The sequence below is a fragment of the Zeus faber genome, assembly GCF_960531495.2.
Source record: "Zeus faber genome assembly, chromosome: 8".
Classification (NCBI taxonomy): domain Eukaryota; kingdom Metazoa; phylum Chordata; class Actinopteri; order Zeiformes; family Zeidae; genus Zeus; species Zeus faber.
The window spans coordinates 31,222,101-31,247,453 of record NC_137195.1 but is presented as its reverse complement, the minus strand read 5'-3'; the positions used below and the strand labels follow the sequence as shown (position 1 = coordinate 31,247,453).

General features: G+C 43.8%; 2 protein-coding genes across 3 annotated transcripts; both read left to right on the top strand.

The window, feature by feature from the left end:
- The first annotated feature begins 400 nt into the window (after nucleotides 1-400).
- LOC307233981 (polyadenylate-binding protein 1A) lies at nucleotides 401-9,473 on the top strand. 2 transcript variants are annotated; one of them, XM_080005500.1, is made up of 15 exons: nucleotides 401-1,166; nucleotides 3,545-3,738; nucleotides 3,916-4,031; nucleotides 4,352-4,491; nucleotides 5,005-5,099; nucleotides 5,679-5,816; nucleotides 5,914-6,009; nucleotides 6,200-6,472; nucleotides 7,094-7,184; nucleotides 7,334-7,447; nucleotides 7,625-7,752; nucleotides 7,856-7,940; nucleotides 8,059-8,189; nucleotides 8,912-9,004; nucleotides 9,110-9,473. In XM_080005500.1, the coding sequence occupies exons 1-14, from the start codon at nucleotides 974-976 to the stop codon at nucleotides 8,999-9,001; spliced, it is 1,884 nt and encodes a 627-aa protein (XP_079861626.1). In that variant the 5' UTR covers nucleotides 401-973; the 3' UTR covers nucleotides 9,002-9,004; nucleotides 9,110-9,473. The 2 variants fall into 2 exon arrangements, with proteins under 2 accessions (XP_079861626.1, XP_079861625.1); XM_080005499.1 differs by having other exon boundaries at nucleotides 7,625-7,767.
- Nucleotides 9,474-13,351: 3,878 nt separating this feature from the next.
- Nucleotides 13,352-25,291, top strand: rbm42 (RNA binding motif protein 42). The gene is made up of 12 exons (XM_080005207.1): nucleotides 13,352-13,570; nucleotides 14,570-14,626; nucleotides 15,090-15,222; nucleotides 17,037-17,106; nucleotides 22,158-22,223; nucleotides 22,618-22,802; nucleotides 23,426-23,599; nucleotides 23,731-23,865; nucleotides 24,001-24,118; nucleotides 24,289-24,386; nucleotides 24,486-24,582; nucleotides 24,992-25,291. The coding sequence occupies exons 2-12, from the start codon at nucleotides 14,571-14,573 to the stop codon at nucleotides 25,102-25,104; spliced, it is 1,245 nt and encodes a 414-aa protein (XP_079861333.1). The 5' UTR covers nucleotides 13,352-13,570; nucleotide 14,570; the 3' UTR covers nucleotides 25,105-25,291.
- Nucleotides 25,292-25,353: the final 62 nt, after the last annotated feature.

Here is a 25,353-nt window from a genome sequence, read left to right as displayed (position 1 = left end):
AATTTCAAAGTTTGAGATCTACCCCTCATTTAAACTTCTAAGAATTGGATTTAATATTGATGAAAAAACAAAAGTAAAAAAAAAACAACTTTTGGAATGTGGAATCATAAATGTTATGCACAATATTTAGTTAACAATTTGATCATATTATTCATGCATACATCTATAGTTATTATCCCCCTATATGTAAACTGGGCTTATGTTTATACTCACACTATTAAACTAGTTATGCTGTATTTATACGAAATTTATAATGCAATTTATAATGCTTTGTTTGTACTCAAATATTATAAAATATGGCGTTTAGGAACAGAAGGGGGCGGTAGCGCAACATTACAATTACCGCCTTTAAAACACACGAAGAAGAAGAGCGCCCTCCAATCCTTCCTTTTCATTCCCGTAATCCTTCTGCGTAGGGTGTGCACCGGAGCTAGTCTCGGCACACATTTTATTATTATGAAACAAACCAAAAGCTAGAGTACAAACGCAGACATATTTTTATAAGAAAAAAAAAAATCGGTGAAGCAGGATTTGATTTGCAACCCAAGAAACGCAAAAACAGAAATACAAAAATTCCGAAGACGCAACGCGAAGGAACGTTAGCAAGCGAAGCTGTTAGCATCATTGTCGAAAGCGTGGCGTTAATAGCGTTAGTCTGTTGTCGTGGTAGCTATCTTGTTTTTTCTCCTTCAGGGCCAGTGTAATTTTGAAGCACCTGCTATTGACGGCAAATCGCATTGAAACTGTTCATCGTTCTGGGTTTCTGAATTGGCGACCCGCTAAAGTTTAGGCCATACGCCACCTTACGGTAACTAGCTAGCCCACGTTGCTTAGCTGCCACGCTCTAGCCGTTTCGCTTTTTAATATATGAATTCGGAGAGCAAGACAAGAGTCGGAAGAGTCTTTCAATCGAAATAGTGTATTTGGTCGACATCTAATCCAGTTTTCTTCCTGAAACCACTCGTCGTTTGCCATGAATCCTAGCGCGCCTAGCTACCCCATGGCCTCCCTGTATGTGGGGGACCTTCACCAGGACGTCACCGAGGCCATGCTGTACGAGAAGTTCAGCCCGGCGGGGCCCATCCTCTCTATCAGAGTCTGCAGAGACATGATCACTCGTCGCTCCCTCGGCTATGCCTATGTCAATTTCCAGCAGCCGGCCGATGGTAAGTTTTTTCTCCTGACGAAATATTACCACATACGTCAAGCGTTAAGGGGGCGACTTCATTTTGTAATGACACCGCGAGACATAAAGATTAGATTACTGTATCGGTGTTGTGAAATGCAGTGATGGCGTTTTAGCAGACGGGCAAGGCCGGTGTTGTATCGAACTCTGTTTCCCCGTCGAGATGGGTCCCTCATTTAAACGGCGAAGGAAACGCATACACAAAAAGCTCGCCCTCGAGATCACTGAGGTACTTTGGAAAGTGTTAATGGTCACCTTTAACCCTTTTTTTTGCCGTTTATCTCTGTAGAATGTTGTATTCGAGAAGTCGAAGAGAAATGTCATGGCTGTCTAGTTATTGTTTGAAAACAGGGAAACAGAATCTTTTGTTTGTTTCATTTGTCTTTATTAACACAACCAACTACTCTTATTTCTATCAAATATTATATTTGAGTTTCTATTTTGAATATTGTAGACTTTTGAAAGAAATGTGTGCTCATTCACATATTGTGGTTTGGAAGGCTAAAATATGTGATCGTTCTGGAAAGGCACAACACAGACATTAATTATAAATGATTAATTCTCTTTTTGTCTCCCCCCTTAACTTTAATAGAAATCAAAATGTGTGATTTGGCCACGAGAGCTCTGTTGTTCACTTTTGATCAGCTGTTCAGAGTTAACTCTTTATATCAGATGGTTTTCGTTCCCAACAAGTCCTTTTTCACCGCAGTTTACTGAGAAAAGGTAAAAATAAATTGTTGATAACAAAAAAGTCATACAAGTTTTCAGGTTTTACCTTCGTCTTGAAACCACCGCCATTATAACAGGGGGAAAGGATCCTGACGATGGGGATGTTACTGTCAGATACTGTTTCATAGATACACAGATACCTGTGTTCCATAAGAAAGGACGCTCACACATATGTCTCATTCATACTGCTGACATGTTTCCCCACCATAGGCAAGTCCTGTGATTTTCAGCCTGATATCCCTAAATTTGTCCACATATGTGTGAGTGTCCTTTCTTATTGAAAACGGGGGGGAATAGTATCTGACAGTAACATTCTTAGCTGTCAGGATGCGTTCCCACTGTTATAATGGAGGTGGTTTCAAGACAAAGGTAAAACCTAAAAACTTGTGTGAAGAGTTTTTATCAACAATTTCTTTTGACCTCCTCTCAGTAAATTGCAGTGAAATTGGACTTGTTGGGACAGAAAACCATTAGATATGTAGTTAACTGTAAACAGCTGAACTAAAGTGAACAGAGCTCTCTTGTGGCCAAAGCACGCATTCTAATTGCTGGAAGAAAAAAGAAAAAACGGCTTAACGTTAAGGGGGGTGAGAAATGATACGTCCAGGTATTGTGCCTTTTCAGAACGATCGCATATTTAGCCTATCAAATCACAATTATATGAATGAGCACACATTTCTTCCAAAGGTCAACAATATTCAAAATAAAACTCACAATATAGTATTTATTGATAGAGATTACAGTAATCGGATGTGTTAATAAAGACAAAAAAATGCAACAAATATAGGTTCCGTTTCCCCATTGTCAAACAACTAGACAGTCATGACATTTCCGTATCACTTCTAGAATACAACATTCTGCAGAGAAGAATCGCTAAAGAAGTTAGATTTGACCCTTAACCTCAACCCTTAATCAGTCTCATAATCTGAAGGTCGTGAGTTTGGTGCACGGTGGCGCAGTGCACTGCACTGCTGCCCCACAGCAAGAAGGTCCTGGGTTCGATTCCCGCCCAACAGCCCGGAGCGCTGTTGGCTCCGGGCAGGTTATCTCCCACCTAACGTCAGTAAGGACCCCCACCAAAAACATGCACACATCATCGTCTGACCAGCGATGGACACTCATCACCAGGTCCCCGGGCGCGTTCACGAATGCTGCCCACTGCTCCTGGCTGTGCCCCCGGAGGAAGGACAAGCCAGGATGGTTAAATGCAGAGGCCTCATTTCACCAGCCACTATCCAAAAGCATGTGCGTGTGTGTGCATGTGTTGTAGTGTGGTGTTCTGTGTGACGTTAAAGATTGTTCTTCTTCTGTTCTTAACGCTTTCCATAGTACCTCAATGGTACAAGCACTGCATTTCGAGGGCAAGATTTTTGTGTATGTGTGCTTCCTTCGCCGTTTGAACGGGGCCGAGGGGGAAACCCATCTTGACGGGGAAACAGAGTTCAATACAACACCGGATGCTAACTTGTTTCTAATTGAGTATTGGGTTTCATATAACATCTGACAATTAAAATAGTATATTACCACTGACACGGTTGCATGGTTGACCAAGAAGCTGCCAAAATGTTGGAATTAATGTATTTGCATTGTGTGAGGTTGGTGTTTGAATACTTTTATTTTGTCCCCCAGCGGAGCGTGCTCTTGACACAATGAACTTCGACGTGATCAAAGGCAGACCACTCCGCATCATGTGGTCCCAGCGTGACCCATCACTGAGGAAGAGTGGCGTGGGCAACATTTTCATTAAAAATCTGGACAAGTCCATTGACAACAAGGCCCTCTATGACACCTTCTCTGCTTTTGGCAACATCCTGTCCTGCAAGGTAGGAGAGGGGGCTGATTCCCTTGAAAGAGTGTGAGGCTGCCTGAAACCCAACCCCTGGCTCTGCATGACTCAATATTGCACTGACATGAAATACACTGTTTTCTTTAATGGGATTCTAATTTCTATTGCATGTTTTGTGATGGTTGCTCATGTGCTCCAATATCCCTTTTCCAAGGTTGTTTGTGATGAAAATGGCTCAAAGGGTTACGGCTTTGTACACTTTGAGACCCACGAGGCAGCCGAGCGGGCCATTGAGAAAATGAACGGCATGTTACTCAATGACAGAAAAGTGTAAGTGGGTCTATGATTATGGGCTTATTTAATGGAAAACATTGACACTTGGCTCTAAGAACAGCAGGCAGGGTTGTGGAGTGACTTGTAACTGCATCTTGTTGACTAACTCAACCTCTTGAGTCAATTGGGTTTTCCCTCAAGTGTAATTCTGAGTTCTACGTGTTTAACTGGGGGGGGGGGGGACTCACTTCCGCATCAAGGTGTAATTTTGAACATAGTTACTGTGTACAAATGGTAACTGATCCGCTGTTCTAATCAAGGCCCTAACCCATTTTGCATAAATGCCACATACGTTTACATTTTCTGGTTAACAACAGGTTTGTTGGGCGCTTCAAATCACGGAAAGAAAGAGAGGCTGAGCTGGGAGCCCGTGCCAGAGAGTTCACCAACGTTTATATCAAGAACTTTGGGGAAGACATGGATGACGAGAAGCTAAGAGAGATGTTTGGAAAATATGGTGAGAATATGTGCAACACTAATGTGTTTTTGCTTGATTGTGTATTTTGAGGATTTGTAACTCTAAAAGTCCCTTCAGGTGAAAAATGGGATGTGTTGCTTTGGGTCTGGTTCAGGGTCACATCTTGGGTGTGCTCTGCTGTACATAAGGTGTCAACATTTCTTGCGCTGCGAACTTACACATGGAACATCAAATTTTGAAATACTGCTGTATTTAAAAAAACAACCTTGAAACACTTGTGATGCATTTTACAATTTGAAACAGTTGAACAATATTTTCTTACAAACTAAAACTGGGGGAATATTTAAGTTCTTCATAGTGACATATATTACATCATATTTTAAGGAAATTAAAAATCGACTTGTTGATCTACTTTTTGCTTATTTGCAAAATCTGTTACTTTCACACTGCTTACCATGTTGTCCAGAGTGAAAACAGGCATAGAGGGTTTTAACGATCTTATGTTGCTCCTTTATTGAAAGGAATCATGATTTATTTATATTTTTTTTGTAGGACCTGCTTTGAGTATCCGTGTCATGACTGATGACGGTGGCAAATCCAAGGGATTTGGCTTTGTGAGCTTTGAGAGACATGAGGATGCACAGAAGGTTGGTACCACTTCCGGCCCAAAATGACATTATTTGCAGTGATTAAAAAATAAATACAGCAGTTTTATAGGAATCCTGTCTGCCATGTTTGGTTTTGGTTGCTTACGACTTGATGATTTTGCTTGATACTCAATGTTTCATTCATTAACAGACAGGTTTTGTTGGCACCGAAAACAACAAAATTGAAATCTTTGAGATTGCTTCTTTGACAAGAAAACAAAATTGAAATCTTTGAGATTGCTACTTTAACAAGAAAAATGTTGGACTAACAACAATGCCCAGCAGAAAGAACTCAAATGGCTGTGGCATGAATTTGATGGTCCATAGTCACATCAATTTCACCTTGACTGCTACTAAAAGTCTTCATTACACAGCTGTTTGAAGCTAGTTGAAAAGCCTAAGTGAAAAATTGATTGTGCGATACTGGATTCTAACAGTGGTGGCCACCACAGTAGAAAACGCAATATGTCTGTGGATTGCCCACTGTCAGTTATTGCACTGCGGCCTATTACTTTGATTCAATTCAAACAGGATTTTCTGCTGAATTTGTTTGAATCAGGTTTCCATTGTGTTTTTCAGGCTGTAGACGACATGAACGGTAAAGAGCTCAATGGCAGGCAGGTGTATGTGGGCCGTGCACAAAAGAAGGGGGAACGCCAAAATGAACTCAAACGCAAGTTTGAGCAGATGAAGCAGGATCGCATGACAAGATACCAGGTTGGCATTGCCTCAGACCTTCCCTAGCAGCCATTTGTGTTTAATTACAATGATTAATTAAGATCTGAAAATCAATTAACCTCTTCCACTATACCAGGGTGTCAATTTGTATGTCAAGAACCTTGACGATGGCTTGGATGATGAGCGTCTTCGTAAAGAATTCTCTCCCTTTGGAACCATTACAAGTGCCAAGGTAAGGTTTCATATTTTAATCCCTCAATTTAGAGTTGTAATTAGAATGATTTTGGTGGTAGACTTGTTTTTATGAGCCCATTCTTAATTTTCAAGATTCAAGATTTTTTATTAGTCACATACATATACATTCAATTGGGGCTTGTTGAATGAACTATGAACTGAAAACCGAGTGTCGTCTTCTCTTACAGGTGATGATGGAAGGCGGTCGCAGCAAAGGCTTCGGCTTTGTCTGCTTCTCCTCCCCAGAGGAGGCCACCAAGGCCGTCACAGAGATGAACGGACGAATCGTCGCTACCAAGCCGCTGTATGTGGCCCTGGCCCAGCGCAAGGAAGAGCGCCAGGCACATCTCACCAACCAATACATGCAGAGGATGGCAACTGTCCGTGCCGTGCCTAACCCAGTCCTCAACCCCTATCAGCCTGCTCCACCCTCTGGCTACTTCATGACCGCCATCCCTCAGGTGAGAGGCTAACATTGTATTTTTTGTTTGTCTCAATTTATAGTACAATAGCAGCACAGCAATCGGCGATATACTATTTTATCGGGGTGCGCGAGCATAGAAAGTAATGTGGCAAATGCGGTCTCCCTGTTCTGGAAGTGCAGGATTTATTATTCACAAGTAAAGTATTTATGAAAAACCGGATGAAAATCCAGTTTTTAGTAAATTAAGTCCCATAGCACCTGCCCCTAAAAGTCTGTATGGGACTGTGGAGGGAAAGTGAGGTCCAATCACCAGTTGTTACTGGACAGCTCTGAGCGGAGAGGGGGAGACCTTCCTCCCTTGCTCCGCTCCAGTTTAAGAGCACGGTAAACTTCACTTGCACCGTTTAAATTCTCTTTTTTTTTTTTTTTTTTTTTTCTGGGGGATTAAAATAATAATTTAAAAGTCGTCGATCGGCCCAATTGGCCCAAGCCGTGCTCTCTCTCTCTCTCTCTGTGTGTGTGTGTGTGTGTGTGTGTGTGTGTGTGTGTGTGTGTGTGTGTGTGTGTGTGTGTGTGTGTGTGTGTGTGTGTGTGTGTGTGTGTGTGTGTGTGTGTGTGTGCGCGCATTCCAACAAAACCTGTTCCTTACACCCCCCAGACTCAGAACCGTGCTGCATACTACTCCGCCAACCAGTTGGCCCAGCTCCGCCCCACTCCCCGCTGGGCCACTCAGGGTGTCAGGCCACAACGTAAGTCACACTTTACCACTCATTTCGATAAACTGTTGTCGAAATCACAAGGAAACTAAGCAGGGTTTTGATTTGTACATCTGTTAAGATCTCTAATATTGGACATTGGCCTGCACCTGTCTTAACGTTACAACCTGATGTTGGTCTAGACTTTCAGAACATGCCCAATGCCATGCGCCCGTCGGCTCCAAGACCGCAAACGTTCAACACCATGCGACCCACCAGTACCCAGGTCCCACGCATGATGACCTCCCAGCGCATGCGTGAGTGGGGCTGTTGATAACGGCATTTTTTTTTTACCCATCTCCAACTTGGGTTCTTGGTAGCATTTGGATCTCACAATCAAAGTTTGGTTTAGAATGGTGACTCGGCTTGATTCAAATGCCAAAGCAGTTTGTGCATTCTGAACGTGGTGGACTAATGTCATTTTCTCCCCTCAGCTACCCAGGCCCTTGGCCAGCGTCCTGCCAGCGCCTCAGCCCCACCTGCCCCTGTACGCGCCATGCCTCAATACAAGTATGCAGCTGGTGTCCGCAACCCCCAGCAACACATGGCCTCTCAACCACAGGTCACTATGCAGCAGGTGGGAATTATCCCCCGCGTCCCTCTAGATTGCATCAGTGTAATGTCTTTGCACTGAACTGGACTTTATGTGTGTTTCCTTCCTTCAGCCTGCTGTGCATGTCCAAGGACAGGAGCCCCTGACTGCCTCCATGCTGGCCGCAGCACCCCCTCAGGAACAGAAACAGATGCTGGGTGAGTTTGGCATTTTTTGTTATCCAATAAGTCTGCGCATCAAATTGAAATAATGTAACTGTATATGACACAAGTTGTTTCTTTACTGACTGCAACCTGTCTGGTCCTTCCCCTGCAGGCGAACGTCTGTTCCCCCTCATTCAGAACATGCACCCCAGCTTGGCTGGCAAGATCACTGGCATGCTTCTGGAGATCGACAACTCAGAGCTGCTCCACATGCTGGAGTCTCCAGAGTCACTGCGTTCCAAGGTCTGTTAACAAACCAGAGAATTTAATTTGGTTCTGTCTTTTTAAATGTATTTATTTATCATGCAAGTGAAATAATTTTTCACCAAAAAATAATTGAATCGGCACTATGGAGAATTTGGCTGTCAAAATATATTTCTTTAATTTTCGAAAACGTGAAAGCCCTTCTGCTACTGTTGGAAGAAAGGCTAGAGATGTACTAAACAAGATGTGCCAGTGCACTGCCTTGTTCCATGGTGTATTGGCTGAGTGGATTAATAGCCTGTTGGATGGCATGACGTTTTCCTTCTTCTGTGGTCAGGCCTTGAGGTTTTGACCAAAATAATGTGGTAGCACATCAAAAATCTAGAGTTGTGCTGGTGCCCCTTTTTTATTTTATTATTTTTTTTTTTAATGAACAGGTTTAGATAGTTATATAGCACGTTGGTGTGCGCAGGTGTCTTTAGCAGACATTCTTTCATCTGATTTTGTGTATAACGTTAAGTGTCCACTTGGGGGGCAGCCACATTTAGTAAACCACAATAAACAGAAGAAATGAGTTTTTGCTTTTTCAATTGTTATTTGAAAACTTGGAAACCCAAACATGCGAAGATACACAATTCAGCCTTTATAGGGATTTAGTTGCGTCAAATGTATGATGAACCAACTGAAAGAGTTGTTTCAAGCACCAGTGGGAAATGTTAGTCTTGAGGCTTGATAGTGGTTAACTTTTGTTGTTGTTTAAGGTGGATGAGGCCGTTGCTGTGCTTCAAGCCCACCAGGCTAAGGAGGCTGCTCAGAAGTCTACCACTCCTGCTGGGGTTCCTAGTGTTTAAGAGGTGGGACAATATGACTTGATGCTTTAATGACTACATCAGATTTAATTTGTTTTCATAAGTTGTTATATTGGCCCCACATTTAATTTTAACATTTTTCTTTTACAGATCGCATTTTGAAACCTGCTTCACCGATGAAAAAGATAGAAAAAAAAAATTAAACATTGAAAAACCTAAAACTCTGAAAACATCGCAAAATGATAAATTATTTCTTAAAAAAGAGATTAACTCAATTGACTTTGCCAGGTCTAGGAATGGTTTGACTAGACCTTGATCATAAAAAAAAATCATGTTCGCTTAAAAAATAGAAAAACATAGAAAAATTGAGATAATACATTTGAATGCGTTTGTTTTATGTCATTTTACTTTATCAGTGCTCAGAATATCATTTTGGTTCAGGAGATGATAGCTGGGCATTTTGAAAGGTAATTTGTATTGTAAACTACTGGCTGTAATAAAGTCTCGACAAATATCCACGCCTCGTTTATTTCAGTTGGTTGGGATATTTAAGCTGTAGCACAGACCTGTGGTTCATTGTGTCATTTTACTTTAACTGATTTGATTATTTTTGTCAGTCAGTTGTCCACTCATGTCAATAAAAGCAACTAGCCTGACTGATGCACCCATACCAACCAATATCCCGAAAATGCGCTTATGCCGTAAGGGGCGGCTTGCCTGGTTAGCTTTCGGGACATCAGTATTGCTTGAGATCCAGCTAGAAAGGATGCCAGGTTACCATAGCAACTTTACCAAGGTAAACCCAGGGTTAGCAAAGGCTTTCATCCTATCCTGGTCAGGACCAGGCTTTTGAGGTTGTTGTATGTTCTGTGTTTACTTTGTGAATCATGTATATACACTACTCACAAAAAGTTAGGGATATTTGGCTTTCGGGTGAAATCTATGGAAAATCTAAAAAGTTCACGCCACACCATTGCATGCTTCTACTTAAATGCCCTACTTTCATGATATATCATGAAAGTAGGGCATTTAAGTAGAAGCATGCAATGGTGATTTCCTCATCTCAAACAATTTATTGAAACAAAAGCCAACAACAGCGGTGGGTATGCCACAACAAAAAATGTCAGTCTCAATACTTGTCATGTGCCCTTGAGCATCAATTACAGCTTGACGACGTCTCATGCTGTTCACAAGTCGACTTATTGTCTGCTGAGGCCTGGCACCCCACTCTTCTTGAAGGGCGGCCCCCAGGTCATTGAGGTTCTGGGGTACAGAGTTACCCGGCAGTGGCTGCGGCTGCTTCTCCGCCAGACCCCTGGGGGCTGGGGCTGCCCTTTGACCCGCTGGTGGCTCCAGGCGTAACTCTGCTCCAGGCGACTCAGCTGATCCCATAGGTTTTCTACGGGATTCAGGTCTGGAGAAAGTGCAGGCCACTCCATTTGAGGTACCCCAGTCTCCAGCAGCCGTCCCCTAAAGATGCCACCTCGATGAGCTGGAGCATTGTTGTCCATGAAGATGAAATGAGTTCTGTGTTGTTCATGCAGGGGCACAATGACTGGATTAATGATGTTATTCAGGTAGTATGGGCTTGTCACTGTACCATTCACAAAGTGTAGGGCAGTTCTGTATTGACTAGACACACCTGCCCACACTAACACCACCAAAGGCTCGTCTGGTGACCACACTGGCTGATGCATAGCGCTCTCCTTGACGTCTCCAACATCGTTGGCGGCCATCATTTCTGCTCAATGTGAATCGACTTTCATCAGAGAACAGCACTGAGGCCACTGGTCCCTCGTCCAGCGTAAATGCTCCCTGGCCCATGCAAGACAATGATGCCTGTGCCTGGTGGTGTGGTCAGGTACCCTTGCAGGTCGTCTAGCACACAGACCACGCTGATGTCAACGGTTTCGAATGGTCTGACGTGACACTTGGGTGCCTCTCACCTCCCTTCAATGTGGCTCAAGTTGAGTGGCATTCATCATCCGGTTCCGCATGGCACTGTTGACAATGAAGCGGTCATCAGTGTGGGATGTGGCCAAAGGACGTCCACTTCTATGCCTTTCTGTGACTCTTCCAGTGTCTCTGTTGCAACCTGCTGATGACACTCTAAGCTCAGTAGCCACTTCCCTCTGAGAACATCCTGTTTGAAGCCTCACAATGGCGAGGTACTGTTGATCAATTGTTAGGTGTCGTCTTGGTCTCATGATGTCAAAATGCGAACAACATAATGAGGACTGTTTAAATACCAATTCTAATTGAACCAAGTAATGTATTGGCTGATTTGTGGATTAAACACCTGTTGTGAATTTTGTCATTCAGCTCCTTGTTAGAGAACAGCAAGTTGTGCAAAAAGTACTGAAACATTAAGCAGTTAGACATGTGGATTCAAAAGTTTAGAGAAGGTCAAATTAAGTTCACCTGTAAAGGTTATAGTGCATTTCAGGTTCATCCTGAAATTTCACCCGAAAGCCAAATATCCCTAACTTTTTGTGAGTAGTGTAATTACAAAGTGGGAGCTTGAGAAAACTTCTGTCAAATAGACCAATTTATTTCCAGAATAAAATCTTTACATAGAGTATATATTTGGTAAAGGGAGCATTGCACTCATGGTGCAATTGGATTATTCTTTTTAGACAGCGATGTTCAGTGTTTTATTAGGTTTCTGGACAACCGAAGTATGAGGCACATCAAGCAAGACTTAAGTATACATAATTTGAACAATGTTGCAATCTTAATTTCTAGTTGATGCCTCCATATTTATAATACACTGTTAATGGAACTGAACAAACCTTAGAAATATGCAAATTCACTGCATACACACAATGCAATTATTTGCAAGAATGCTGTATTTCATTTAGCGTCAAAATTAGAGAATGCAAGTAATATCTTTAAAGGGTTCTGGTTACCGGGGAAAGGTAACGCTACCTGGTTCTACCGGAAAAGTATTTCCCAAATCAGTGATACCCTACGGTAGCGTGGTTAACATAAGTGACAACTTGCTGTTGGAGCCAACATTGTTGTCTTAACGTGGCATCAAACCAGCCCATCTCCCCCCCCCCCCCCCCCAGCTGAAGTGTACTCACCCCCCCACCGCAAGGCAGAGAACAAAAATGCTTGAAGGAGACGCCGACACAGGCTTACAATACTTTAACTAATAAAAACAGACTTAAATAGGGTTCCCATACCTTATATAAACAAAACCCCCCCCCCCCAAAAAAAAAGATAATTAACAGGTCCCCTTCCAGAGGACCTGGGTCCCCAGAGCAGCACACTCGACCAGCCTCCATCCACCAGGGCAACAATAGACAGTCCCCGCCTCCCTCCGGAGGCGGAGGCTACTACACTGGCTGGTGACGGCTTGGTCGGACTTGGCTGCTGCGGGTGCTGCTTGGAGGGGTGGCCTGGCTGCTGGATGGTCCCGGCGGTGGCTGCTTCTCCCCAGTCCTCTGCCGGACCCCTGGGGGCCAGGGGTTGCTTGGAGGGGTGGCCTGGCTGCTGGATGGGCCCGGCAGTGGCTGCTTCTCCGCCAGACCCCTGGGGGCCGGGGCTGCCCATTGACCCGCCGGTGGCTCCGGGCATCTTTGGACAGCCCTGCTGTGTCCCTTCTCCATGCCGGCGTCCCTGTTCAGGTGCCACTGTCACGGTTCTGCCTCTGAGTGTGACGATGGGGGGTTTAAACCAGTTGATCATTAGCTCAACCAATGAGCAACAGGTATACAGCCACCCTGACCCAATCACCTAGATCCAGGTCAGGTGTGGCTGTTCAAACCATCCCATATCCACACCACATGAACCTTTAATAATAAAAGTAAGTAGTCCTGGAAGAGAAAAGATATTGACAATAAAAAAGTCCTGGTTCTATATTTTCTGCTGAAGGAGAAGCTCCAGTACAGCAAGGACACTTACTGTACAGGAAGAAAGCTGGAGAACAACCTGCACGCACGCACGCACACACACACACACACACATATATATATAATTATTTTTTTTTACATTGTAGAATAAGTGAAGACATCAAAACTATGAATTAACATAGATGATTGAATTATGTAGTAAACAAAAATATATATAATATAAATATATTTTAGATTCTTCAAAGTATAGCACCCCAGTTTTTCAGTCTTTGCTGTCTTTGTTATTTTTGTTGTTTATTTAATTTTTTTTTATTGTGTACAGTTAAGTACGTTTTTCCACGTGGTGCCATTTTCCTTTTTTTAATTTCAACGCTTTATTATTGGCTATTTTTTATGTGCGTTGCTGTGACATCATCCAGCTCAGTAGAGGGCGACGTGCACGTATTACGGTATTTGGAACTCGCCATAAACCCGAAGAAGAAGAAATGTATATTACGTCATCTGAATGCGACTGCCGCCGGAAGAGGCAAAAACACGTTACCAACGTCGCGACGTCCAGAACAATTAACATAAGATTTTATTTTCAGCAGTCGTTCGCATCGGACATCGATTCCGATAAATTAAAGCACGGACCGCAAATACAAGATAAACAACATTGGTGGTGAACGACAAATGAGTGATCTTAGTTTAGTAAATTAGCTAAGGTTAGCGGCTGAATAGTAGCTGAACACAGGATTGCTGAGCTCCAATCAACGTGAGCATTGATTCGAAAGCTATCTGTCTGTCTGTCTGTATGTATGTATGTATGTATGTATGTATGTATGTGTAAATATATATGTATATATATGTGTGTGTGTGTGTGTGTGTGTATATATGTATATATATATATATATATATATATATATATATATATATATATGTGTGTGTGTGTATATAAATATATATACACACGCACACACACACACTACTCACAAAAAGTTAGGGATATTCGGCTTTCGGGTGAAATTTCAGGATGAAGATAAAATAAAATGCACTATAACCTTTACAGGTGAACTTAATTTGACCTTCTCTAAACTTTTGAATGCACATGTCCAACTGTTCAATGTTTCAGTACTTTTTGCACAACTTGCTGTTCTCTCACAAGGAGCTGAACGGCAAAATTCACGACAGGTGTTTGAGCCATGAATCGACCAGTACATTTCCTCAAACACTTGTGAATTTTGCCGTTCAGCTCCTTGTTAGAGAACAGCAAATTGTGCAAAAAGTACTGAAACATTGAACAGTTGGACATGTGCATTCAAAAGTTTAGAGAAGGTCAAATTGAGTTCACCTGTAAAGGTTATAGTGCATTTTAGGTTCATCCTGAAATTTCACCCGAAAGGTGTGTGTGTGTGTGTGTGTGTGTGTGTGTGTGTGTGTGTGTGTGTGTGTGTGTGTGTGTGTGTGTGTGTGTGTGTGTGTGTGTGTGTGTGTGTGTGTGTGTGTGTGTGTGTGTGTGTGTGTGTGGATATTCATCAAAAATCCATTGTATTTCATAAGTGTTAACATGTTTTCAGAGCATATTATAAATAATAAGAAAAGAAAGAAAAGTTACGGTTAACTTTTGACAGCGGAGAAGTATGTTTTGTTTTGTGCAAAGAAAAGCTTAACAAAATGCCCGATTGTTGCATTCAACAAAAAGGCAAATCAAGCGAATAAGCTATATTGAGTAATTTTCTCTCTCTCTTTTTTTTTTTTTTTTGCTCCCCCACAGCATGGCGCTTAAGTCTGGAGAAGAGCGTTTGAAGGAGATGGAAGCAGAAATGGCTCTGTAAGTAATTCATTTTGAAGGCAATCAACTTCTTCTGGGTTTCTAGACGTATAATTCTTGACAACATCGGTGAATTCCAGTAATGTCATGCTTAACACACATCTAATACAATGCAACTGATGGAGAGAGAGGTTACAGAGGAACAATAATTGCAAGAATCTTCCCCTTGAAAGAGTGTGTTGACCCTTCAAGCTTTCCAAAATATCAAAAACAAGTGGAAGGACAGCGCTTGTGTTCTGTGACCGCTAAATGTACATTAAAGCTAGAACAACAAAGAAGCCTCTGTGGCATGACATTTTGACATGAGTGGAAATTTTGAGTTCGAGAAACCAGATTCCCAAGGCTGTTGCCGTTATCACAAGAATGCCCTGGTTAAATAATTGCTATATCACTGTTACTGCAAGCGGTTGGAATTCTGTGGTCTTTCTCTTATTGTTCCCCTCTTACCTCCTCTATGGTGCAGGTTCGAGCAGGAGGTCCTTGGTGGCTCAGTACCCACTGGAGGCCCTACTGTTGTGGAGGCAGTGCCAGTGGCTCTGGCGCTGCCAGCAGTACCAGTGGTTCGACACATTATAGGTACCAACACTTACAGACAGGTGGGTGTTGATACAGGATACTTTTCCAGTTGGGATGACTTGCAGCCTGCGGACCTGTCATGGTGATGCTTCAAGTGATCTAACATAGTATTGCTTGTGATGAGGGATGTGAGCGATCGGTCTACTAAACATTGCTACCCTCGCTATTCGGCACCTAAAATACTAGGTGATTAAACTTATTAGGATCTATTATTTCACTAATGTATGCAGTTACATTACATATTGACATAATTTGCACTGAAAAATGGCATATGGAAGATCGTTTCCCCGGTGTCTGCGTCCCCCCTGTTAGGGACCCATCGTCAGGCTCTTTTCCCGGGAAGAAGAACTTGGTTTCTCGCTCGCCTTCCCCGTCCCTGGCCGGTATCCTGCTGCCAACCTTGCAGTACCCCTCCGCCCAACCTTGCTGCTTCTCGGGGCCAGAGACTTGGCTACTCACTTGCGCCTCCCCCATTCCCTCAGCCTCAGGGCTCGGTCGCACCAGGCTGGTTGAAAAGTAGCACAAGTCCCCTTTAATGATTAAATTAAGATTTTCCTCCAAGGAAGAGGAGAGCAAAAATATTTCACCACAATTCATACTGGACACTGTAGGTGAAAGATCTTTTTGGCCGGACTACAAAACGTACACAAACAGGAAGCCTTTATGTATGCCTGTTAATATTTGAGATGTATAAGTCAGGCTGAGGCTTGTAGATCTATGCGGGTTACAGGATACTGAATCAAATAAGTATACAGAATTGGTTATTGAATTTGGAAGCAAGCAACTCATAATTACGACCAGCCACACATGCTGTTTCACCTGTAAATGTGAATTGAGTTGCATGCTTGAAAAAGAGCCGAAGTTAGTTGTTTGTAACACCACAAACACGGCTTCATGATCCTGGTATCATTTGACCTAAATGTGTTGGTAACAAAAAAAAGATTTCCAACAGTAAACCTAAATCTTGGCATACAATGTGTGTTGGCAGATGATGGCATACAATTAGTTTCTTATTTACATGCAATTGACTGGGAAATCAGGCTTATTGGCAGTTGCAATGAGGATAACAGCAATAGAATTAACATTTTATAGTTTATTTTTTTCCCACTCTTTTTTTCCCACACAACTTATCATGTTGTGTGTTGACTATTACGAATTACAACAGCAACTCCTCCCTAGCCAACTAAAACAATCGAAGTCAAAAATTGCTTTCTTTTCGGACCGCTCAATAGTGACACTCTCTCACAGCTGTGTGTGAGTCCTCAAACTAGCCTGCTCCCGACCAGGCAACTCCAAGGCATATGTCGCCGTGGTAACCTAGCTGGCATCTTTTCCCACTGGATCTCAGGAACACGGTTATACTGGAAGCTCGCCGGGCTAGTGACAATAAGGGAAGTGGCCCTTTCCCCCCTCGTTAAAATCATGTTGCAGTTTGTCAAAAGCCATGTTCATTGATGAAGCACAACAAAAAGTAACAGTCGTCAGCATTAAAGGAAAAACGGCACCTGTCACACCTTGGCCAAGCTATGAACCCTCGGCTACTCCCTTGTAGTCCATGAGACCATCCGAATGTGTAGCGTTTTTGATTTTTGAAGTATCTTGCAAACCAACCTACAGTATGATCGGTGAAACCTTTGTTAGATGGTCTATTGAAAATAATTGTGAAGATCAATACAAAGAGCGCAGATATGATTTATCTACAACTTCATATAATCTAATCTAACCCTAACCCTGTAATAATGAATTCATGATTAATATAAGTATTGATTGAAACACAAAGCCTGCAGCCACTCATTCTGGTTTTTTTTTTTTTTTTTTTTTTTTTGTCTTTCAGGTTCAGCAGACATTAGAAGCCCGAGCAGCGACTTTTGTTGGTCCTCCACCCCCAGCCTTCGTAGGACCAGGTAACGCCACACTCAATCACAATCTCTGTTCAAGTCTCTATGCTTTTCAAATGGTAAGCAGCAGAGATTATGAAGAATTTGTATGAGGATAAGAGGACAAAAAAAACACTGCTGTTCATCTTCGCCTCTCTTATTTGTCAATCCAAAGGATTTAGGAGGGAGTGCGTGCGTGTGCGCACTGAGGCTCTCGCAGTGTTTCCCATGCGTTCATTCATTTGCGGCGGAATGTCAACATTGACCGCTACATTGATTTTATTTTTTTAAATGGATAAAATTGTATTTCTTTGTAGAGCTGCATGCAGTACGCTCAGTCCCTCCTTGCCCCACTCTCGCTCTCTCACAAACAGAACATCCTACATGTTGTGCACATTATGCTGGTCCTGTGTCCTCTGCTGTGAGCACAAAAGAGGATTAAATCCCGTGTCAGAGGGTCCCTGCATGTGGACACAGTGGAGGACCTGATTAGTCTTGAGGGAACTAGCTTGGAGGAGTTTGATGCTGAGGCTGTTCAGATATGGTTCAGTCAGGGTAAAAGCTAGAGCTAGAAGGCCCAACTACAAGGGTTGGCCTTGAGGTACCTAGTCCTAGTAGCTCTCAGGGGGATGTGCCCATAAGGGAGGGCAAGGAGAGGCATATAACAGGGAGTTCCTTGTTTACTTGTTTTGTTGTGGTTGTTAATGACAGTAATGTACTAACCACATACCTTGTGTTTACATTGACTGATTCTCCTTGTCTGGCATCATGGCATGAAAGAGCAGTTTCTTGGTTGAAGAAACAATTGGTCCAATGAGCGCCACAGGGGGGACTAACGATTGGCCAATCAGTGGCACGTGCAGGACTAATGCTGTTGTCAAGCTGTGCGGCGCCTGGAACCAAGGAGAATTAAGATACCCCCTAATACCATGGAGAGTTCCATGGTATTAGGGGGATGGTATTAGCTAGGTGATGAGAGGTGCCTGGTTTCCTCGAGACATGACGCTTGGAATTCAGGCCGAAGAGTTCAATCTTGGTTCCATCAGACCAGAGAATCTTGGTTCTCAGGGTCTGAGAGTCCTTTAGGTGCCTCCTGGCAAACACCAAGCGGGCTGTCATGTGCCTTTTACTGAGTAGAGGCTTCCGTCTGGCCACTCTAGAATGAGGACGCAACCTTACCGTCCACCTCTGCCAAGCATCCTTCTTGCCAACATCCAGGCCCTGGAGAACAAGATGGATGAACTTCGAGCGAGGATTAAATTCCAGCGAGACACGAGGAACTGTTGCGTCCTCTGTCTAACTGAGACATGGTTGAACCCACTGGTGCCGGACGAAGCCATTAGTCTAGCCGAGTCCTTCTTTGTGTTCCGCGGCGACAGAACGGGGGAGTCGGGGAAATCCAAAGGTGGTGGCGTCTGCCTAATGGTAAACAACCGCTGGTGTAACGCCAACAACACCAAATTCCTCTCCCACTCCTGCTCGCCCAACCTGGAACAGCTGACCATCCTATGCCGTCCATTTTATCTCACCCGGGAATTTAGCACGGTCATCATTACAGCCGTTTATATCCCACCGCAAGAGGAAACCGACACAGCTCTGTCGGTCCTGTACGATGTGTTGTGCGGATTTCAGAACAGATATCCTGACGCGGCTGTGGTGGGGACTGGGGACTTTAACAGGGCCAACCTTAAAAAAGTTCTGCCTAATTTCCATCAACACATTACGTGTGCCACCAGGGGAGATACAACTTTGGACCATTGTTACACACCCTACAAGAACAGATACAAGACGGTTTCGCTCCCTGCTTTTGGGAAATCAGATCACGCCACGATCTCGCTGGTTCCTGTTTACAGGTTTCTGATCGCGCGAGAACTGGTGGTAACGAGGGAAGTGAAGCGGTGGACGGACCAATCGGAGGCTGCGCTTCAGGGCGCTCTGACTGACGTAGACTGGGACATGTTCCAATCAAGTTCAAGTGACGTCAGAGAGTTTACGGAGGTTGTAGTAAGTTTTGTAGCTGTGCTAGCAGACAACATCGTTCCAACGGTGAAAGTTCGGACATTTCCAAACCAGAAACCGTGGGTTGATAAATCCATCCACTGCGCTCTGAATGCTCGCACGGCCGCTTACGACGACGGTCTTGTATCCGGAAATATGGACAATTACAAAGCGGCGTTGTACAATCTGCGGAGGGCGGGGAGGGACGCTAAACGGACTTACAGGGAGACCGTGGAGCTACAGATGGAGCGGGGGGACACAAGACGCTTCTTGCAGGGGCTGCGGACTATTACGAATTACAAAAGCAGCTCCTCCCCAGCCACGAGTGTGGACGCCTCCCTGGCCAACCAACTGAACTCCTTTTATGCGCGGTTCGAGTCTGGCAACAGCACCGCTAGCTCGCCGGCTAATTGGAGTTACGCACTCTGTGTCCGTGCACGAGGTCAGGAGGGCTCTGATGCGTGTGAACACCAGGAAAGCTGCGGGCCCAGATGGCATATCTGGGCTAGTACTGAAGACCTGTGCTAACCAGCTAGCTCTGGTGTTCACTACAATATTCAACATCTCCCTGGCTGAATCAGTGGTCCCGTCCTGCCACAAGAGGTCCACCGTCGTTCCTGTCCCGAAGATCACCTCTCCTGCCTGCCTGAATGACTACCGTCCGGTGGCCCTCACCTCAGTGGCTTCGAGAGGCTGTTTCGAGAGGCTGATTAAGGATTATATCTGCGCCTCCCTCCCCCGGACATTGGGCCCATTGCAGTTCCGTACCGGCAGAACAGATCCACGGATGACGCGGTCTCCCAGGTACTGCACACCACGCTCACGCATCTGGATGGCCAGAAGGGGGCCTATGTGAGAATGCTGTTCATTGATTTGTGCCCACCAGACTGGCTGTCAAGCTGAAGGAGCTCGGACTGAATGCTCCGCTGTGTGCCTGGATCCTGGACTTCCTCACAGCCCGCCCCCAGGTGGTCAGGGTGGGGAAGCACATTTCAAGCTCCCTCACCCTGAATACAGGATCCCCCCAGGGTTGCGTCCTCAGCCCCCTACTTTACTCCCTGTACACACATGACTGTGTGGCCAGGTCCAGCTCCAACACCATCATAAAGTTTGGTGACGACACCGTGGTCGTGGGCCTGATCACCGACTGCGACGAGAAGGCCTACCGCGAGGAGGTGGCTGACCTGTCACTCTGGTGCCAGGACAACAGCCTCCACCTGAACGTCAGCAAAACTAAGGAGCTGATTGTGGACTTTAGGCGAGGATCACAATCGAGGACGCACGCGCCCTTGTTGATTAATGGGACTTCTGTTGACAGGGTGAGCAGCTTCAAATACCTGGGAGTCCACATCACAGAGGACTTAACATGGACTGTACATACAGACACTCTGGTGAGAAAGGCGAGGCAGCGTCTCTACCACCTCAGGCAGCTGAGGAAATTCCGGGTCTCGGTGAGGATCCTCAAGTCCTTCTACTCTGGAGCAGTGGAGAGCATCCTGACAGGCAACATCACTGCCTGGTTTGGGAACTGTACTGCCCAGGACAGGCGGGCCCTGCAGAGGGTGGTGCGTTCAGCTGAACGTACCACTGGAACTACCCTCCCCCCCTTGCAGGAGTTATACACCAGGAGGTGTAGTAGCAGAGCCCGTAGGATCATGAAGGATCCTCATCACCCCAACAACGGACTGTTTCAGCTGCTGCGGTCAGGCAAGCGCCTCCGCAGTCACACAGTGAGAACAGAGAGACTGAGACTGAGTTTTTTCCTGCAAGCCATCAGAACTGTCAACGCTGACCTCACCAGGGGTCCTAACTGAGCCACACACATAGGCTCCACTACCTACTGTACTATTATGTAGCATACTGTACCGCATACTCTGTCACTGTTCAGGGTTGTTCGTGATGCGGTATTGCTGCGCCGTACTGTAGGATAATACAGCACAGTATACAAAACACTACCTCACTTTATTCACGTCACTTTAATTCACATGCCATTTTAATGCACATATCTGTATATACATAATTGCCTATTCCATATACATAAGCATATTCCCTCTATCTATTCTATTCCATTTATTTCATTTTATTTTATTTTATTCTATATATTTTTATTCTATAAGTATTCGACTTACTGTATTACGTTTTAGGAGTCAGTTAGTTGGTCTTATAGAAAGAAATTCATTAACAAGTCATGGCTTTAAAAATATTTGCTTGATTTGCACAAGTGACTAGTTTGGAAGCGCTGATTCTCCACTTTCAAATGATGCAAAAAAATTAAATCTCGAAAGCTGCCAAATGACCCTAAAGTACGCGCTGGGTCACATATGTACATGCAATATTTCAGTTGTTTTTACATTTGCAAAAATTTCTAAAAAACCTTTTTCGCTTTGTCATTATGGGTATTGTGTGTAGATTGATGAGAGAAAAAAAAGGAATTGAATCCATTTTGGAATAAAGCTGTAGTGTGTGTGTGTGTGTGTGTGTGTGTGTGTGTGTGTGTGTGTGTGTGTGTGTGTGTGTGTGTGTGTGTGTGTGTGTGTGTGTGTGTGTGTGTGTGTGTGTGTGTGTGTGTGTGTGTAAAAATAAGTGAACTGAATTCTTATTAAGAATTCTGACAACTGCACTCTGGAACATGTTCTTACGTCTGGTGAAATTCATTGTAAGCAAAAAAACAACCTTCTCATTTTAGAGGAATTAGGCTAGTCATCACTGACTCGGTATTTCTTTGGGTAACTCAAACCTTGGATATGAATGGAATTCATTCACAGCCAACCTTTTCACCAGTCCTTGATTAATTTATACTCTCTGTACGCAACACCATTGTGAAGGTGAATGAAGTTTCCCCCGGTAGCTAAAGTGTTGAGAGAGATTACCTCTTTTGCATCTAAATTATTAATTCCATTTAATATAGAGAGCACACACAGTGATATCTTGACTTCACCAAGTCAGATTGAACTTGTTCCAAGTGACATCAAGGAGAACCAAATCTGATTGTCATTGTCAATTCTGTTATGGTTTTTCCTGCTTTGTTTACCGTAATCTCAATGAGTTTTAAAGTTTGTTTAATGTGTCTTCTCTTTTAGTTCCTCCAGTGCGACCTCCTCCAATGATGAGACCTGCATTTGTTCCTCACATCCTGCAGAGACCTGGTGAGAATGGTGAATGCTGGGAATTGATAAGATTTAACACTTAATAAACCCCTGTGCGGTTATTCAGGTGTCGGAGCAGCATAAAAACACTGCAAGTTGAGAAAGGTATCAGAGGTAAAATAAAAAATACAAATAAAATCGAAGTAACAAAACAATAGAATTGCTTATTGTTTTGATGTTTTGTTATGAAGACTGCTCCTATTTGTTGGAAAAATACTTTAGTGGAATCCACTAAGGTATTTATTCACCTGCAATTTTGAAATTTAACGTCTCCTATTATCATATTGGGTTTCTGTCACATGAACACACTGACACATTTAACAAACGGCTACATTGTTGGCAATGTTTAATTCCTTGGTATTGTAATAGTTTAAATGTGTCTGTGTGATACTAGGTGGCCCAAGGATGCCAGTGATGCGTGGTCCTCTGCCGCATGGCATGATGGCCCCCCCTCTGCCCCGGCCCCCTCCACCACCACCTATGATGCTTCCTCCCTCCCTTCAGAGCCAGACGTCGCCACAAGCTACTGTCCAGACAATGGTGTCCATCCAGCCCCAGCACATGGTGTCCCGGCCACAGGTCTGTTTGGCATCCTCCGATATCCGTAACAAGCTAACCAAGGAGGGGGGATTTACACTGGGGGAGTCCAAAGTGTTTTCTTGCTTGCCAATTGTTTTTTTAATTTAGCCCTCCAGAGCTTTTAAAGATGCAGGAACTCCCCACTCAAACTTTGGTGGCTGTTTTTCTTCTTCTGCCATCGTTCTATACTTTAAAGGTGCAGTGTGTAGAATATAGTGGCATCTAGCAGTGACGTTGCCGAGCACAACCTGCTGAATACCTCTCTCCATAGTGGTGCAACATGGTGGCTGGATGGAAGAGACGTTGGCTGCCAAAAACACGATAGCCCCTCTCTAGAGCCAGTGTTTGATTTGCCCGTTCTGGGCTCCTGTAGAAACATGGCGGTGCAACATGGCGTCCTCTGTGGAAAGGGGCTCTCTATGTAGATAGAAATTCTAAGATAACACGATTCTTATTTTCATGGGATTATACGCCAATTAAAACATACTTATGAATATTATATTCCATTTCTGCCAAGTCTGTTCCATAAATTCTACACACTGCACCTTCAAGTCCAAAGTAGTCCAAATTTGCCAAAGTTTCATTTGTTGATTGATTTATTTATTCTATTCTGTTTTTCATAGGTCAGCAATATAGCGCCCATGGTGTCAGCCCCACCTGCCAGACCGGTAGTCCCGCCTCCTGTCAAGCCAACACCTTCCATAATTCAGGCAGCACCCACTGTGTACTCGGCACCTTCAGCCCCCACCGTTGGAGCCAGAAGACCTGATGTCAGGGCCCAGAGACAAGCCAGAATGGTGAAGACATTTCTGTCCCATTAGTCGAGGAGGATGAGAATGAAAGATTTATAAAAAATATATATATATTAAATTGGGGCTCAAAACGAATGGTGAGATCAGGAGAATCAAATTTTTACTTTTGTATGCAGGAGGAACTAGCGGCACGTGTGGCTGAACAGCAAGCTGCGGTGATGGCGGCAGGGCTCCTGGAGAAGAAAGAAATGGAACACAACGGCAGCGTGATCGGACCGAGCATGCCCGAACCAGAAGCATCACACACTGAGGTGGGCCCATTATCATATCGAGGCAACACTCTCAAGTGGGACTCGAGAATTACATTTTTGGCAGATTTGGTAAGCCTGTAGGAAGAGATTATTGGTGATTATTTTATACTGTTACTTTCCACCATTCATCTCCAGCCTGCAGAAAGCGCAGTGGAGGACAAGAAAAAGGCAAGGGGGGAGAAGGTGAAGAAATGCATCCGGACAGCAGCGGGTACTTGCTGGGAGGACCAGAGTTTACTGGAGTGGGAATCAGGTAGCATCTCGCTCTGCTGCTAAATCAAAGCATCTCTGTCGGTGTCTCCCAGCCTTCTTTCCTTAGAGCCCTTCATGCACTGGACCTCATGTTGGGGAAGTGTTTATCCCTTTCACCTGTTGGGAGTTCACCAGCAGAATCTTTTTTTGTTGTTTTTGTTTGTTTTCTAGATGACTTCCGTATATTCTGTGGCGACCTTGGCAATGAAGTGAACGATGACATCCTGGCCAGAGCCTTCAGTCGATATCCCTCCTTCCTCAAAGCCAAGGTTGTATTCAAATAATATTTTTTTTTCTCTCATTTACTGCTGTCTGCTATTGTACATTTTTAACGGCGACGTCACTAAAGTGTGACTTCATCGTTCCAGGTCGTGAGAGACAAGCGGACGGGGAAAACAAAAGGCTACGGCTTCGTCAGCTTCAAAGACCCCAATGACTATGTCCGAGCCATGAGAGAGATGAACGGTGAGAGATGTGGAGAACAGGGAGCACAGGGGGCTTCTTAATTTGCGGACTGTGTGAATACATAATTACGCGATAACAGCGTTATCGTGTAATTATCAAAATATACAGCGTGCAAACATTGTCCATTTTGTGGGGGAAAGGACGATTGAAAAGTACATATTCCAGCTGCCTCTGTCAGTGATTTGAATATTTGATTTATTGTTGATTACATTTCTGTGAGATGATGATGATGTTAATACTTCAAAATTAAAGCTTATATGATATTTCCTTGTTTCTGGCAGAGTTCTGATGAACCACTTTTTGTCAACTGAACATTTAGTTCTTGCAAAAAGATGCTTGGTTGATTGCTCGATGTTAATAAACAAGGTTCTACTGTATTTATTGCCAATCACTCTCTCTGTCCGTTTAGGTAAATATGTGGGCAGCCGCCCCATCAAACTGAGGAAGAGTATGTGGAAGGACCGCAACATGGAAGTGGTGAGAAAGAAGCACAGGGAGAAGAAGAAACTGGGCCTCAGATAGTGTGTACGTGTCTTAAGCTTTCAGATGGATACATGCTTTTATTTACACAAATTAGCTAGATATTGTTTTTGCATCTGAAACAATGCTTGGTCAAACTTATTTTATTAGTTCGGTTTTTCTTGACAGTAGACTTTGAGCAAGAATTTAAGGTTGACATGAAAGCAATTTTTCAAATAAAACCACAATTTATGAACTTTTTTTTCATGGTCTTTGTTTATTTTGAAGACACTGTAACAGTTTCTATTCATG